At 48.4% G+C, this 16496-nt stretch overlaps 1 protein-coding gene across 1 annotated transcript in view; it reads right to left on the reverse strand.

Annotated features, from left to right (window-relative positions):
- GCH1 (GTP cyclohydrolase 1) overlaps positions 1 to 16496 on the reverse strand; it is a 578380-nt gene that overhangs the window by 140996 nt on the left and 420888 nt on the right. Inside the window, exon 4 of the mRNA XM_069637593.1 lies at positions 15196 to 15227. Within this exon, the coding sequence (XP_069493694.1) occupies positions 15196 to 15227 (32 nt within the window). The remainder of the gene's footprint in view (positions 1 to 15195; positions 15228 to 16496) is intronic.

Consider the following 16496-nt stretch of genomic DNA (forward strand, 5'->3'; position numbering starts at 1 on the left):
CACTTCTCCCGTGAGGAACTCACCGTGCTAACAGAGACCCTCCAGGAGAATGCCGCCGCCGTCTTCTCCACGCAAATGACCAGGACGGCACTTGCGAACAAGAAGGCCATATGGGCTCTGGTGGCACAGCGGGTAAGTGCGGTGGGGACCGCACCCCGCAACCCACAGCAATGCAGAAAGCGATGGGACGACCTGCGGATACGCGTCCGGAGCATACTTTCTGCCAACCGCAACATTGCCACAGCTACCGGGGGAGGATCGGAATCACCCATCAAGTTGACCCCCTGGGAAGAAATCTGTGCCTCCACCATTGGAATGGAGAGCATAGAGGGAGTCGGAGGGATGGAGAAAGGAGTGCAGACATCCGAAGAATCAGGTAGGTGGCCCAAATAAAACAATGCCAAATCCACAATGTCCAATCATGTGAAGTACCATGTGTCCACATAGTGCAACAGAAACACATGGCCAGGAGGACGTCCACACACATTGGCCTGATAGCGCACTTTAAAACACACAATAAATACATAAATAATTAAAAACCCCAAAAACACCCACTACACGCGCAGCAGGCACACCCTAACTGCAGACTGCCAAACAACTGCACCCTCACTCCACACACAAATGAAAGCACCTCCAAGGCCCCGACCCAAATCACCCTCAGGTACCACCCCAATGCATGTGATACAATGCCATTCCAATTCCCACAGACCCATTAATAACCCTCGCCCTCCTTTACTCCACCACAGGGTCCGATCCAAACGACGAGCTTCAGGACACCCCTACCAGCACACCTGCAAAGAGGGCCAAGACCAACGGCCAAAGACCCTCCACCTCAGCTGCACGCATCAAGACACGGCATCAGCACAAATCAGGTGGCAGCACAGAGGAGGGAACATCAACAGGCACCCCAGCAGCCAGCATGCCCACAACAGCAGCACCACAGGTCCCCCCAATGGATGCCACAGAAGGCACTGCCTCTGGTGGCAGCAGCACCATAGGTGACACCCCATTGATGGCAGCATGCTCCGACACAGAAGACGGGGATGTCGAAGTCAGATCCATCCATGACCTGTCCCAATCCCCCTGTCTGTCCCATCCCGTACAACATGAGGATACCACGCAGGGGCACCCACAAGACGACGACTGGCCATCCCCCACAAGCCGTGTGGCAGGGCAACATGAGGCGAACAGCCACTCTGTGACACCACCGCAAATGGCCATGGCCCAGCAGAGGCAACAGTCCCTCGACCAGTTAATCGTGCAACAGCAGCAACTGGCCACGCTCCTCAAGGACCATGCCGATGAATGTGGGGGCACTAAGGCAGACATAGAAACATCAACTGAGACACTTAGGGCAGAAATGGAGAGAAGTACAGAGACACTAAGGGCTCAAATGGAGAGTAGCACCGAGTGCCTGAGAGTCCAAATGGAGAGTAGCACTGAGAGCCTGAGAGTCCAAATGGAGAGAAGCACCGAGAGCCTGAGAGTCCAAATGGAGAGAAGCACCGAGAGCCTGAGGGGGGAACTGCATGCGACGTCCAAAGACGTATGTGCCAAACTTGCCGCAGTGCGCCGTGTGCTCACTGAGCTCTCACAAACCCTTAGGGACATGCATGGACGTGAGCAGGCAGAGACATCATCCGTTGCAAGTTCCGTCCAGGGCAGCCCCCAACGTAGATCTGGGAGGAACCTGCGCTCCACAGGCAGGGGTGCCCCTGATACCCGCAGAGGGGGCTTGCAATAGCGACTGCCCACTGACAATGAGCATCTTTGGACACTGGTGTTCGGGGGGGAGGTAGGAGGGTGGAGGGGGTGTGTTGGGCTCACTTGGGTGGCGGGTCGATAGGGTGTTTAACATGATATCACATATGCCATAAACAATGCACGATCAACCAATTAGATGTGTGGACATTGATCTTTGTGTACTAGGCCATCATAGGCGTACAGTCCATATTGTGCATGTACCAGACACACACAGTGCCACAAGTACCGTGTCCATGTATCAGCCACCAGGCGTGAGTGCTAGAAGCATGCATCAATGAGATGCTGACGAATGTCACGGCCCTCCTGTGCCTCGCAGACTCCTTGAGGTGCTGCCACATCCCCACCCTCATCATGACCATCCTCAGGTGCTTGCAGTTCTGCGTCAGGGGGCATGGGCACATTTCTACGTACGCACATGTTGTGGAGCATGACACATGCCATCACCATCTTTGCAACCTTCTCATGGCGGTACAGGAGTGCCCCGCCAGACCTGCTGAGGCAGCGGAAACGAGTCTTCAGTAGGCCGAATGCCTGTTCTATGACTACACGGGTACGTGAGTGGGCATGGTTGTAGTCCTCCTCATGCTGGTCCCGTGGGTTCCGGACTGGTGTGAGGAGCCATCTCTTCAGTGGATATCCAGCATCACCTGTATGTGGACGATAAACGTATAATGTGGAATGCCATTGCTACGTACGCACACACCCCCCCCCCCCTTCCTGCCAGGTCATTGCCGAATCACATACCCCACATCATCATGCATGAAATGAGACTCACCGAGTAGCCAGGATCTGTTCCCTGCGTGTCGCTCCATGTAGCGTGGTATTGTAGAGTTCCTCAAGACCATAGAATCATGGGTTGATCCAGGGAATCGGGCACAACAATGTGTAATGATCCTGTTGGAGTCACACACCATTTGTACATTCAGAGAATGAAATTGTTTTCGGTTGCGGTACTGGGCCTCCATGGCATGTGGGACGACCAATTCCACATGGGTGCAGTCGATGGCACCAAGGCAACCCGGTATGCCGGCAAGTGCATGGAATCCCACTTTTGTGTTGGTAATTTCCTGCTCCGAGCGTGGTAGAGAGATGTAGTCGTCTGCGTGCTGCAGGAGGGCATCGAGCACTTGCAATAGTGTCCGTGAGAACAGTGGCTGAGAAATGCCATGCAACTGTCCGACTGTGTGCTGGTAGGTGCCTGTGGCCAGGAAGTGGAGTACAGACACCACCTTCAGTAGGGGTGGGATGGCGGTTGGGCTATCTATCATGCTGACAAGGTCAGCCTGTGTCATGTCCACGATGGCGGCTATGGTGTCCCGGTCCAAACGGTAGAGGGTGTGGATCTGCTCATCAGTGAGGTTGAACGGATGTGCTCGGAGGCGTGGGATTGCGGGCTGCCTGCGTGGTGGTAGTGGCTGTGCTGGCGGCCCTTGCTGGCCCTGCCTTGCCCTCCTCCTCCTCCTGCGTCTCCTCCGTGCGGCCGGTTGAAGTTGGTGTTCGTCTTCTTCTTGGAGTTGGAGTACTTGCAGTGCTATCAGGTCCCCCAGGGCCAACATAGCTAGTCCTGCCGGTAGCATTTCGGAGTGGGTGTGGTTGTGGGAGGAGACTGGGTGTGCAATTTATGTGTTTTCAGGCTGTATGGCATCCACCTGTGGTGATTCATTCCACCTGTGCAAGCTGCTCTCCCCTTTGGCCGAGCACGTCCCGCACACAACGCTGCAATTCGACGCATGGCATCTTGCTAATGCAATCATGTATTTGTACCCGATGGCCGTGTAACATTGGTTGATATGTTCATTCGGCTATGGTCCCATTGTTTCACATGCAATCTTTGCAGTCGCGAACAGACTTGTGAGGGGTCAGTGGAACGTAGTACTCGAGTAACGGTGGGCCCTCATGCATCACTGTACCGAGTTGCAACGACGGGCGGGGCGTCCCATTTGTGAGTGAAGGCAGTTGCCATTTTCACACACAGCCGCACTAGATGGATTAATTTGTGATTTCAAGCGGCCACAGATGCCTTTTCGACGTGATGTTGCAAATGAGGAATTCGAAGTGCGGCGCTTTCGGTTATCAGCTAGCGGCGGGGAGATGCCCACAGGTCTGACTGCAAATATAACGTTCTATTGTTCAATGTCCTTGAGACAGGGGCCATGGCGAGGATGCAATGATTGATATGAATAGTTTGGGATGCGCAATAGCGACGTGGGCGATGAGGCCGGACGTTCCCAAATACATGTTACTTCACAACACTGGAATTACGGGCTGGGGCACTGTGGATTTTGCAGGCTGCATAACGCACAGACTCAATGGATATTTCTAATGTTATGTGAGTAAATATCCAGGCGTTTTTATCCCGGGATGAGGGAATGATGAATGGATGCATGGACAGATGATTTGATACAGTGTTTGCCATGTACAGGGCTTCTTGGAATCTGTCCGCCTCCCCTGCGCTATGTGATGCAGGGCTGCCATAGTGGGACCATCGTCTATCTGGCCTTGTTGAGCCCTCCCTGTCTCGACGCGCCCTCAGACACTTGTGTCCATGCACGTTACCAATCCCATCTGATGGATTCTGTTTTCACAGACGCATGCACAGGTACACTCGTTTGTGATGGTGTTTTCACCTCGATATGGATAGTTATGAGTCGCAAGTGGTTTTGGGGTGGTGATGATCCTTTGGAGTGGGCTAGCATGCATATGGCTGTGGATTTAGTGTGATCATTGAAGTGAGTTGTTCGAATGTAGTTCTGATGGCCATTCTGTTCTTTTTCTTTTCTTTTGGTTGACAGGTATCTCCTCCCCTTTTGCCACTGCCATCTGTATGCCACTCCTGCAGATGGCTTTTACTCCCGACACCTGCTGCTTCGTGTTAATCAGTGGAGCAGCATTACGATCTTATGGGACGATCGCCAATGGGCCACATGCCCTTACGCAGTACTAGTGGCTCGGAGCAACATTTCGGCCTTTCAGCTGGACTAGTGCCTCTCCATTGGGACGGCCCTGCGGTTCTGTGCGCTTCCATGTTGCCTTTTCGTACGTGAATGTGGCTCTGTGTACCATGATGGAACAGGGCGTCACACAAGAAGTAGCTGGTCATTTCTTGCGGATGCAGCCCACAATGGTGAAATGTGTTTTGGAGTTCATGGCCTAATGGCTGTATGGGCTTGGTGATTTTGTTGTGCATTAAATTTCTATTCTGATATGGGCCGTGTAGCGTTCTTCTTTGCAAGTGATGTGGCATATTCCTATTTGGGGAGCGATGTATTGTGAGGAGATCGGCATTGGGTTCCAGCTTCGGAGTATAGTTGCGTGGTACTGTGCTGGGCGCGTTTGCCTACGAAGCCCAGTGAGGTCAGGGATGAGGGCTGCCAATATGACTGTTTGAATGATGTCATGCTCAGGGGCGGGGGATTGGGTTTTGTGTAACAGATGCCGGTCAGCCAGGTGGACTGGTGGAATGATGTGATTTTCGAAATATTGCTGGTCACAGGTGCCTGTGTTTGCGTGCGTTTCTTGGTGGGGGACTGTGGTCATGTCCATTGGAATGGCTTCTGTATTCGTGCCATCTGTGCCCTGCAGCTCCCATTGGCCCCTCTTGTGATTCTTTTGTTCGTTGGCATGCATGGGTGACTTGTACATTTCACTGGTTGCATTGTGACTTCATTGCACCTACGGGGAGTTGTACTATGTGGGCAGGGAGCGGTGTACAGGCACTCAGTGGGGCCGTTTACGGTTGATTCGCGATGCCGTACTTCTCGCCATGGCGGAATGGTACTTTCCGCCGTGGTTGATGGCGTTAGGTACATGTCCGCTAGGGTCGGAATTCGCGTACCCTTGCGCCATGGTGGTATTTACGGTTTGGCATGGCGCGCGCGCGCGTACTTGGTGCAGTTAGCGTTGGCGTTCACTACGGTGTCGCTAATGGCATCGTACTTTGCGGTGACGGGTCATAGTCGCACCGAGCGCTATTCGATGGCGGTATTGCATTTCCGCCATCGTTTTTCGATTTCCGCCAGGGTCGTAATGAGGGCCATTATCAGTATAAAAAATCATTTTTTTCAGCAATTTGGTTTCCTTTCAGCCAAGCTCTATGCAATTCTCATGCCTTCTGTTGATTTACAGAGGGCCATTGCCATGGCTGTACATCTGATATTTTCCTACGCAGTACGGGCTTGAAATAGACGGACATTCTTCCTTATATGACTCATCCCATTCATGCAATTGGGCTGCAAGTGGTAAACTGCCAAAGCAGAACTTTATTTAGAGCGATCTTGCAAATGCTGGTTTAATTAAATCTAGATATCTTTCATATCGGATCTCTCTCTTGTTAGCATGATAAATGCAAGCAGCTGTGGAGTTTTCACATGCTGATATTTCTTTTTTTGTTGAAATAATGTGCATATTTATCTTTAACAGCCACTTTAGTACTTTCATTAATATTTAATATTGCAGTATTAGACCACAGATGAGCAAAACGCAAGGTTGTTAACACTGTTTTTATGTGCTTGCATCATGGTATAGAATATCCCCCCTCTTGTGCCAATACATCAGTCATGGCTTCTCTGTAGGCTGCGAGATGGGGGAGGTCCATAGTTGAATCCAATGACGTATAGGTTTAAGATGCTTTTCATCATTAGTATGTTTTTGGTTCAGCTCCATGTGTAACAAATGGTTAGATATACTTTTAGGCAAATATAGTATTCCCCTTAAACATTTGTTTTCAACCACACATCATTTTACTGATTCTATAAAGCCCCATACCTCCATGCCACACAAGGCTGCTGCTTTCGTTTGGATATTATAAATATTAAGGTCAGGGGAAGCTGCACCATTCCCATGACTGGTGCCAACAGTGACAAATGTGTTGCAAACCCTCTCCAAACCCAGACATGATTTTTCTAGCTGATTGGTTCATTTGCAATTATCCATTAGCCTTATGCCCAAGTAATCATATCTGGCTACTTGTTCTAAAGCTAATTCGTCAATTGCCAAGTGTAGATGTAGCGCTTTTTTAAATGACGGGTGAAATACCATGTTTTTTGTGTATTCTGATTAATAGTTAAACTGTACTTTTTCCATCCTTCATTAAAACAAATTAGCTGTTTCTTGAGGCCTATGGGGTCAGTGAGATTAAAATGGTATCGTCCGCATAAAGCAGGATGGGAACTCTTCCTTGGCCTAATTCTGGAGCGTCTGTATTCTGTGCTTTGACCAGATCAATTAAATGGTTGACAAGTATGCTAAATAATGTGGGTGACAGTGTGCATCCTTGTCTCACTCCCTTTTCTACCTTCACTGGACTGGTTGTATTTGCTGTTAGATTTCATAATACCCTTGCCAAATTGTTGCAATAGAGGCTTTGAATTGCATTTAAAGTACCTATTGGGATCTATGCATCATATAAAGTTTCACATAATTTGCCTCTTGGGATCCTGTCAAACGCTGCCTTATCGACAAAAGCGATATAAAGATTAACTTTTCTCAAAACCACATACTTTTGTAACTTGATCCATAGCTTCGATCCATAGTGCTTTGTCCTACTTGAAAACCGGCCTGCGGATGGCTCACAATCCCCTGATTCCTTACCCAATCCATCAAATGATAAGATATTACTTTGGCAAAGATCTTCCCAGCTCCATCTAATAGAGAAAGTGGCCTGTAATTGGCCAGAGCTTCACGCACACCTTTTTCAAAAGTGGCACTATTTCAGCCGATGTCAACGATGTAGGTGCAGTTGACAGCTGCTGTATGGCATTGAATAAACAAAATAGGAACATCGTCCAGATTTATATTTCCGTCTTAAACGAATCGACGGGAATCTTATCTGGTCCCGGTGCTTTTCCTTTTCATTGGCTGCTTATTGCTTCTCTTACTTCAGGGATTGTGATTTTCAGCAAGTCAGTATTTATAACTTGTTTTTTGTTGGATGTTGATGATAAATTTACCTTTACAGACAAAATGGGATCTGGTTGCAGAATATAATTCTGTAAAAAAATTCCAGGTGCGCTTGCTAATGTTCCCTTGTATAGCATTTATGCAGTGAGGATTTCCCACAATAACGAGCTTACAAAGGGAGGCACTGTGCCCTTTTATAATTGCATCCTGTAACTCATTCCATTTCTTAGTTGCATATGATTTATGTTTTATTTTTCTAACAGAGATTTATAGTCCCTTCTCAGTTCATAAATCTCTTCATTAGGGTAATTATCTATGTTTTTCACCCCATGCACCAGTTTCCGTTTTTTATTCTTGCATTCCTTTTCAAACCATTTTACATGACGGATGGGTTGGGCTCTAAAAGATTTTTTCAGTTTAGTTACGAAGTCTCCCATTTCCTTTATCATTGCTTCGGATATCGGTATTGTAAAATAGAAATGAAGGCTGTCATTTTTTTAATAAAAATTCGAATGGAGTTTATTAATGTTAAATGTATTATTTTAACATGTTTTTATATATAGGTGATGTTTGTATTGGATAGTTGGTTCCATGTGTTAAAATCGTGGCAAAAATTGCCGTTTACACAAAAAAGTGCAGCAAAAAGTCAGTGGTTTTGCCGCCGCAATCCATGTAAAGGATGCAGAGGTCACCCCCGCAACCCCCTGACCCATTATACCATTTAAGGGGAGCGGGCGACGCCCCCGCAACCCCAGCTCACCTTAAATGGTACAATGGGGTACACCTTTACCGGGTCAAACCACTGCATTTTGGCCGCTATTTTTTGTAAAGGCGACATTTTTGCAGCAATGTTATTACTGCATACCTGATAGTTTGAGTTTATGTTTTTAAAAAATTGTACTGCTTGTTCCTCTGTGGTCCCACTAAGAGCCACCTCCTCCAACCAGTGTGCTGCCAACTGGGCATCAAACCCATCCCTTCTCTCATACAGACAAGTGTAAAAATCCTTAAATACCAAACATGTAGCGTCGCTATCCGTGACCAGAATCCCTTGCCCGTCCCACACTCCATTGCAACCCTTCTGTCCTCCTTCGTTCCTCAACAACCAGGGCAATAGTTTACAGGCTTTGTCCTCTCCGAGTGCTGCTGAGCTACATATTCGTGTGCAACCACTCCCTTGTTGCGCAGTGGTCACTCCAAGCCTCAGACAGAATATCCTTCAATTTCGTCCCCCTCACCAGTTCCTGCTCCAGCGTGGCTACACGCAACTCTCGACCCTTCACTTACATGAGGACCCTGCGCATGCCTACCCCTGCTCAGAAGCAAACTCTCCTATTAAGCACCTTGAGCGGCTCCCACTCCGTGAATCTGCGTGCCATGGACCCCCAATTGCCCTCTAAAAATTGCCGGATCTGTGCTCCCAACTCAGTATGGAAGACGCCATCCAGTAACATCCGGTTGTCAAACTTTCATTTAGGTATCTGTGGACTATCCATTTTCCTAACCAGTCCTACTATCAGCGGAACGTGAGCCGACAACATCCTATCTGGAACTTTGCCTATGCAAAGAGATCAAGACCCTCCTCCCCACCAGGGCGTAATCAATATGTGAATAGAACCCGTGCACCGCAGAAAAGTAAGAATAACTGTGTGCCTCTCCATGCAACACCTGCCATGTGTCCCATAAACTCAATTCAGCCACAATTCGAGCTAGGATTTTGGTTGCTGATTCCAGCGGGCAGATAGCTGCGCTTTTAACATCCCTCTCACAATCTAACACATTTGAAATCCCCAAGCCAAAGAGTCCAGGCCATTCTATAACCCACTATAAGCTCCTGCATCCGCTGAAAAACTTGGCCTGAGCCACATTAGGAGTATACATGACCAGAAGGAAAATAGCATGTTCCAGTGTCTCCCCTATAACTACCATATATCGGCCCTCCCCATCAACTATGGTGTGAGTGACCAGTAACATATCCGATTCCTTTATCCAAATCAGCACCCCTCTAGAGTAGGATGAGAATGTTGTACCAATCACCGTACCCTTCCATTTATTCCTCAGTACGCTCAACCCTTGAGCGTCAAGGTGCATCTCCTGCAATACAGCCATATCCACCTCATGTCCAACGAGGTAGGAACAGATCCTGCTTCTTTTCACCACACGGTTTAATCCTCTAACATTCCAACTAATGAGGTTTAACATGCCCATGGATTACTAGTCATCTGTAAATCACTGAACCATCCCCTCTCAAAACATGAGTCAAGATCTGTGTGTGCATGCCAATTTAATCTGGAACCAAGAAATCTCCCAACTCCCTCCCATACCCTCAACCCCACACTTGTACTCCCCAACAATAGGTGCAATCCCCATCCGTTGGCCAGCCCCCTGAATCAAACTCTCCAAAACCCCCCTAAGCAAGGCCCATCCCCACTCCCCTGCCGTACAAGCCAACCGAGTGACGGTGCAATACTAGGAGTAGGCCTTGTCCGTAACACCCAGAGAACCACCTCTACATTCCACCCCTGTTAGCAATCTGTCCCCTGTCTGTGCCCCCAAGCGGCAGCAGTTACCCTCAAGCGTTCATTGTGCCCCCATAAACATGTCCCTCAAGTTCAACCAAAAACACACTTACCCCAGATACCTCATGTCCCCTCCCCCCAGTATGAAAGAGGCAGAGGCCCATCCCACCGAAACCATGTGAGGGAGTGTCAGTACATGCTTGATCAGATTTTCAACCATCTTCAAGGTTAGGAATATTTAGGGCATCAACATGCTGACATCCACTATGCCATCTCCAACAGTTCCATGAGGACAGGTCTCTTCCATCACAGCCATTGTTTCGACATTGTTGATGCGGTCCCGTCCAGAATCTGTGCAGGCATGGGGGTCTTTAGGCGGCATGGGTGTGCCCCCACTGGGTGTTCCAGGTCCTTCACCCCCACTCCCGGTTTAGAACCTGGGACGTCTGAAGGCAAAGTGTCCAGCCAGTCCCATACTTCATGTAGTCGGTGGAAGAAGAGGTAGTGACCCCCACGCCAGTAGTTTCAGTCATACTGGGAAGAACATCATGTACTTAAAGCGAAGCTTGTTCAACCTTCTCCTCACCACATCATATGGCTTCCGTTGTTTCTGTACCTCCTCTGTGATGTCGGGAAACACCAGTATGTTCATGCCGCCCAGCTTGCACACCATATTTTTTCTGGCAACTTGAAGGATAGTGGTGCGATCACGGAAATTCAACAATTTAACCACTATGGCCCACACTGGGGTGCCAACCAGAAGTTTCCTTCCAGAGACTGTTACGCTCACTTGATTCCCACAGGGGCGTCGATCGGACCGGGCAGCTGCGGTCTCCACCAACGTGATGCGTAGTGCCAAGATGACTGTCTGGACTGGCCCGTCTAATCTCGTCTGCTTGATCCGTAGAAGTATTCTCCTGCAAGTGGAGAAAGGGATTTAGCCACCCGTGGATTTTAGTGATGGCCCCTTCCCACTGTTCTCGTTCTCCCCTCTTGTCACCTCCGATATCCCCTTTTAGTAACCTCACCTTATGTTTCTAAATGATGAGCTCTCCATCCTGCATGGCATGCAGGGGCGCGTAGATACCAGTTACTTCAGTGGTTTGAAGGTGCTGGAGGAGTTCTGGAGGAATATTGACTGGTTTATAAAGTTTGAAGAGTTCAATATGTCCGATGATCACTCTTATTGCATTCCCTTGTTGAATTGCAACTGGTTCAAAAGAATATTGCCTGGAGGCAGCTGATGGCGTTCAGGTAAGAGTCTGCCTTACCCAACACTGTCCGGTAAAAGTTGCATGAGTTTAATTTGTAGTTTTCTCCCTTTACTCTTGTTCAGAGAGGAATTGCCATAGCATTTCGGTGCTGGACTGTCCTTGTGGGCGGGACAAAGACTGATATGCAAATGGATATTTCCCATCTGTGAAGGTACAGTGAGCAAAAAGCAATGGCTGCGAACTCTCAATGTGGTTAATAACCACTGAACAGGTTATCATGCCTTGTTCTTTCGAGAGAGGGGCATCTGCTACCTTTTTTGTATTTTTGAAAGGAACTTGGGGTTGGTCACCCTAGGTTACCTGGGGGAAACCAGACGTGGACTCCCTGCTCACTGTGCTTAGAGAGGCTCTGCTTCACCTCACTGATGATGCCCAACAAGGCTGAAATACGTGTATGGGGTTGCTGATGGTACTCTTGTTCAGAGAGGAATTGCCATAGCATTTCGGTGCTGGACTGCCCTTGTGGGTGGGACAAAGACTGATATGCAAATGGGTATTTCCCATCTGTGAAGGTACAGTGAGCAAAAACCAATGGCTGCGAACTCTCAATGTGGTTAATAACCACTGAACAGGTTATCATGCCTTGTTCTTTCGAGAGAGGGGCGCCTGCTACCTCTTTTGTATTTTTGAAAGGAACTTGGGGTTGGTCACCCTAGGTTACCTGGGGGCAACCAGACGTGGACTCCCTGCTCACTGTGCTTAGAGAGGCTCCGCTTCACCTCACTGATGATGCTCAACAAGGCTGAAACACGTGTATGGGGTTGCTGATGGTACTCTTGTTCAGAGAGGAATTGCCATAGCATTTCGGTGCTGGACTGCCCTTGTGGGCGGGACAAAGACTGATATGCAAATGGATATTTCCCATCTGTGAAGGTACAGTGAGCAAAAAGCAATGGCTGCGAACTCTCAATGTGGTTAATAACCACTGAACAGGTTATCATGCCTTGTTCTTTCGAGAGAGGGGCGCCTGCTACCTTTTTTGTATTTTCTCCCTTTATAGGTGCAGCAAATGAAGATGAGGCGTATTAAAGAGTAATGCCTCCGGTGGTAAATCAGGTAAGCCTATGGTGGTAAGAGATTGTATTTGTCGGCTCTCTTGGCTTACCTTGTTGTTTCTTTTGTTTTCCCCCAGGTGCTGGAGTTCCGCGAAGAAAATGATGGAGGCAGCGGCGGATCGAAAAATGCGGTGAGGACTGGTGAGTATGGCGCGGCGCTGCAGCTGCCGATGCGATGTGTGCAGAAATTATGTCCTTTTCAAGTTCGAAGACGTGATGGATCCGGAATCAGGTGAGGATTGAAATAATGTCGGTGTTCCAACCTTTCCTTCTTCTTTCCTCTTTTGCTAGGAGCTCTGGATTCGAGACGGGCGTGGCTGAAGACTGGATGCTGACTGCAGGCACGGTGAGCATTACGCTGCTGGATGCAGAATAACGCGAAGTGTGTGTTTCTGATCGGGCGTGGTTTAAATAGCCTCGAAAGTAGTTCCAGGTAAGAAGTTCCCCAGAACCACACCAGAGTAAAAAATAGTCCCTGTAACAAATAGTCCCACCCAAGCCTCACGTTGGCTTGGATTCAGTTGCAGCATGGTCTGCATGAGGTAAGTAATGTCTATGAGCCTGGCGCCTCTGGTGCCAGGACTGATTTCTATTATGAGCCTGGTGCCTAAGGCGCCAGGACTGAACCCAGACAGCCCCTAGCTGGGGATGCTGGGGTTTTAATAAATATCTGGATGCCTGCTCCCGGGGCTGATGGGCTTGGTCCGGATGCCCGGGGGTAGGCATCATGACAGGGACTCTGTGTGCTTTCTCAATGGTAAACGACATTGAGAGACCCCCAATCTTCAAAGTGTCCACGAAGAGCTGTTCCAAACATAGTTCCACGCTTGGGCCCTCTTCTCCCTCAGCTACTCCAAGCGCACAGATGTTGCTGCATTGCGAACGACCTTCCACATCTTCAACTCAAACTTCCAGCAGTCTTGTGGCCGCGGTGAGCACGCTGACCCGGGCCTGTAGTACCTTCACTGTGTCCTCCGCTTCCCAAAGCTCATTGTTCCACCTCTGGCACTCGCTCGCCCATTTTCTGAAATTCCGCCCTCACCAGTGTAAGGTCAACAGCTACTGCCTGCACTTTGGCTTCCAGGGACGTTTGAGAGTATTGGATTGCCTCCAATAACTGACCCATTGTCACCTAACCGCATGCCGGCTCTGAGACCATGCACTCCTCCACAGGGGATGCCTTCGATCTGGGCTGCTTCGGCTTGCCCCCCCAGGCACTGTTCCAGTTGTTTCTGTTGACCCTTGACCATGTTATTTGTACAGCTCCCTGACCTTTCCTGTCTGTGCAGACGTGTATATCTTAATAGAGCACAAGCCCTGAGCAGTTGTTAGCACTTCCCAGCATCTAAGGACCTTCCGCGAACATGTGGTTATTGCAGCGCTCCATCTTCCAAGCAGCAGCCTCTGTTGAGGTTTCCCCCTGCACTGCAGTGATAGAGGGGGCGGGGGCCTTCAAGTCTTTCTGTGTTCCCCCATGAGTCGTACCCTATGGAGTCAAAAGCTCTGGCGTGGTGTGTCACTCTCTCTTCACTCTGAGCTGCTCCAATGTACCTGCCCAGCCTCCTGCAGCCCAATGGTGCCATACCCATTCAGCTCCCCACCACTTCCCTCATCTACGATTGTTATGCTGGGCTCGAGGTGTGTGTCAGCTCCATTCAATGGTGCCAGGCGTCTGCCTTTGCTCTGTCTCTTCACAGCCTTCACAACATAGCCCAAGGCCTGTAAACTCCCACCCCAGGTTTCTTTGATCCAGCCTCCACTGCCCTGCCGAACACACAGCGCTCCATTAACTGAGGGCGGGTATATCATGTCACATCTAAATTGGATGCCCTTCCCCCACTTGGTGCTTTCACACTGCTCCGGCGTCCTCCACAGCTCCAGAGTGAGGGAATCCACCAATGCAGAGCCTGCTATGGCGGCGACCACATTGGTACACGGCGCTGCCCTCTTCTTGATCACGGCTGCAGGCATATGGAACTCTTTTGTATCCTGTGCTGCTTCAGGGCCATGCCGCCTTTACCACAGCAGGACTCCCCTAACAGTCAAGCCAGTGTTGGGAAGAGAGGGGCTCCCACCCTCCGAAGTTCTCGCTGATCATGCCACAGGCACTCCTGGGCGCATTGCTACCCCTCTCAATATTGGGTGATCAAAGGATTGGACAGGATATTTAGTGAGTGGATCCCTACGTATTGCGGAGCTCAGAGAGATAAGGCCATCTTGGTTGGCTCTCTGGTGCCACCCCACTCTGATGCTATATTTGACATGGAGCTCTGAGGAAGATTGTGGCTTCTCCGTTGACTATTCAGGTACTCTATGTTACCTGACCAGAGTCCCCTGCTTGCTGGCTTTTGAAACTCTCACTACGGGTACTTCTTTATCAACCAGTCCTAACTTTGCTCCTAACCCTCTGACTCACCGGCTCTCCCTGCTGGATTTCAGTTACTAATTTTGCCCCATACATATCAGCTGCCAGTTAAATACAGAAAAATAATGAAAGGTGAGTTGTCACATACTGGAGAGCGAGTTAGGTGTTCACTGATGGACCTGGGATGGCCCCAATACAGGCCCAAAGTTACCATATGCAGTATGGCAGAGAGTAGGTTCAATCAGCCAGACACATCAGGAAAATGAAGGAATCAAAGTATGAAAATATACAAATCATCCAGCAACAAATTACCAGTTTACCTTGGAGTCTTCTGCTGTATATCTCTACAATCCTGCAAAATAAAGACATGGGTCAAATTTAGGAACTAGTGAATAATAACACAAAACAAATCAGAAAATATACACTAAAACAAGCAGTTCAACTTTTATACTGAAACCTCCAGAATACATTGAAGATGTTATTTACAATTCATAAACAATTTGCAATACAGTTCCACTGTAGCTTTTGTATTGTAAGTCAGAGAAACATTAAAAGAATAATTTAATATTTGTTTATACAGGTGACAAATTAGAATCACAGAAGATCACAAACAATAACGACGCACTGATAAGGCATCACCCCATAAGTGCAATAGTGATGTTTTTTGAAGCGCCACATTTGCTCCATACAAATCCCAAAGAATTGTGGTAAGGAATAGTCCATATGGCTGCTCAGTATCAATGAATTGAACTTCAGTGGAGGGGCGGGAGTGCAGTAGAACATTTTTATGGGATTGTTTTGTGGGATCAGATCAGTAAAGAAGTCATAACCAACTTAGTATGTTTTTTGATTTTGTAAAGCACACATTGCCAACTTAATTGCATTTTGCATCTGCATTACACAACTCCCATGACAGACAGGTGAGGAGATGATCCAGCAGCTGAAAGAATGGTTAAACCGTATGTTCTCATAGTGAACATGCAGACGATGAGGTTTATGTTTGCAGCGTGGATGTGTGTGGTTTGGTCCTAAAAAGGCTGTGCAGGAAGATCCAGACGCATGATCTGAACATCCCCTTAGCTCAACCCACTATTGCTGAGGTTCTGTGTATTAAGAAAAGAGGCTCCTTATGTGGTCTTCATCGACCTTAGGACAACATTTGTCTAATGACCAATTGTATGGAGAACTCTGGCTTATTTAAATGTGCCTCCCCCCTTGCTATCTGCGACAATGAGTTTCAATTACGATAACTAAGCATTGTAAATTGGGGCCAAGGTGGGGAAGTAGCCAAGTCTTTTGACAGTTGAAGATGATGTGAAGCAATGTTGTGCCCTGGCACCCCTGCTGTGTTCTGGAATTTGAAATCTCACAGTTACATCTAGATGCCCCCAAGATGAATGGAGAAAGACCAGGAATGTAACTTTGCAGGTTTTGCAGAGGATGCAGCTTAAGTAGGCAGCGCCCATATAAGCGTTCCAAAACAAAACGTTTAAAAAACCAGCCATTGTTCAAAAATAAGGGGTTGTAATACCTCAACCGTGAAACAATTCATGGCTACTCTGAAGGAGGTAAAATTTGAATTGGGGCTTATAGTATATGTTTATAGAAGCCCAATATTGCC

The sequence above is a fragment of the Ambystoma mexicanum genome, chromosome 14, assembly GCF_040938575.1.
Source record: "Ambystoma mexicanum isolate Mex_15411 chromosome 14, UKY_AmexF1_1, whole genome shotgun sequence".
Taxonomy (NCBI): Eukaryota; Metazoa; Chordata; class Amphibia; order Caudata; family Ambystomatidae; genus Ambystoma; species Ambystoma mexicanum.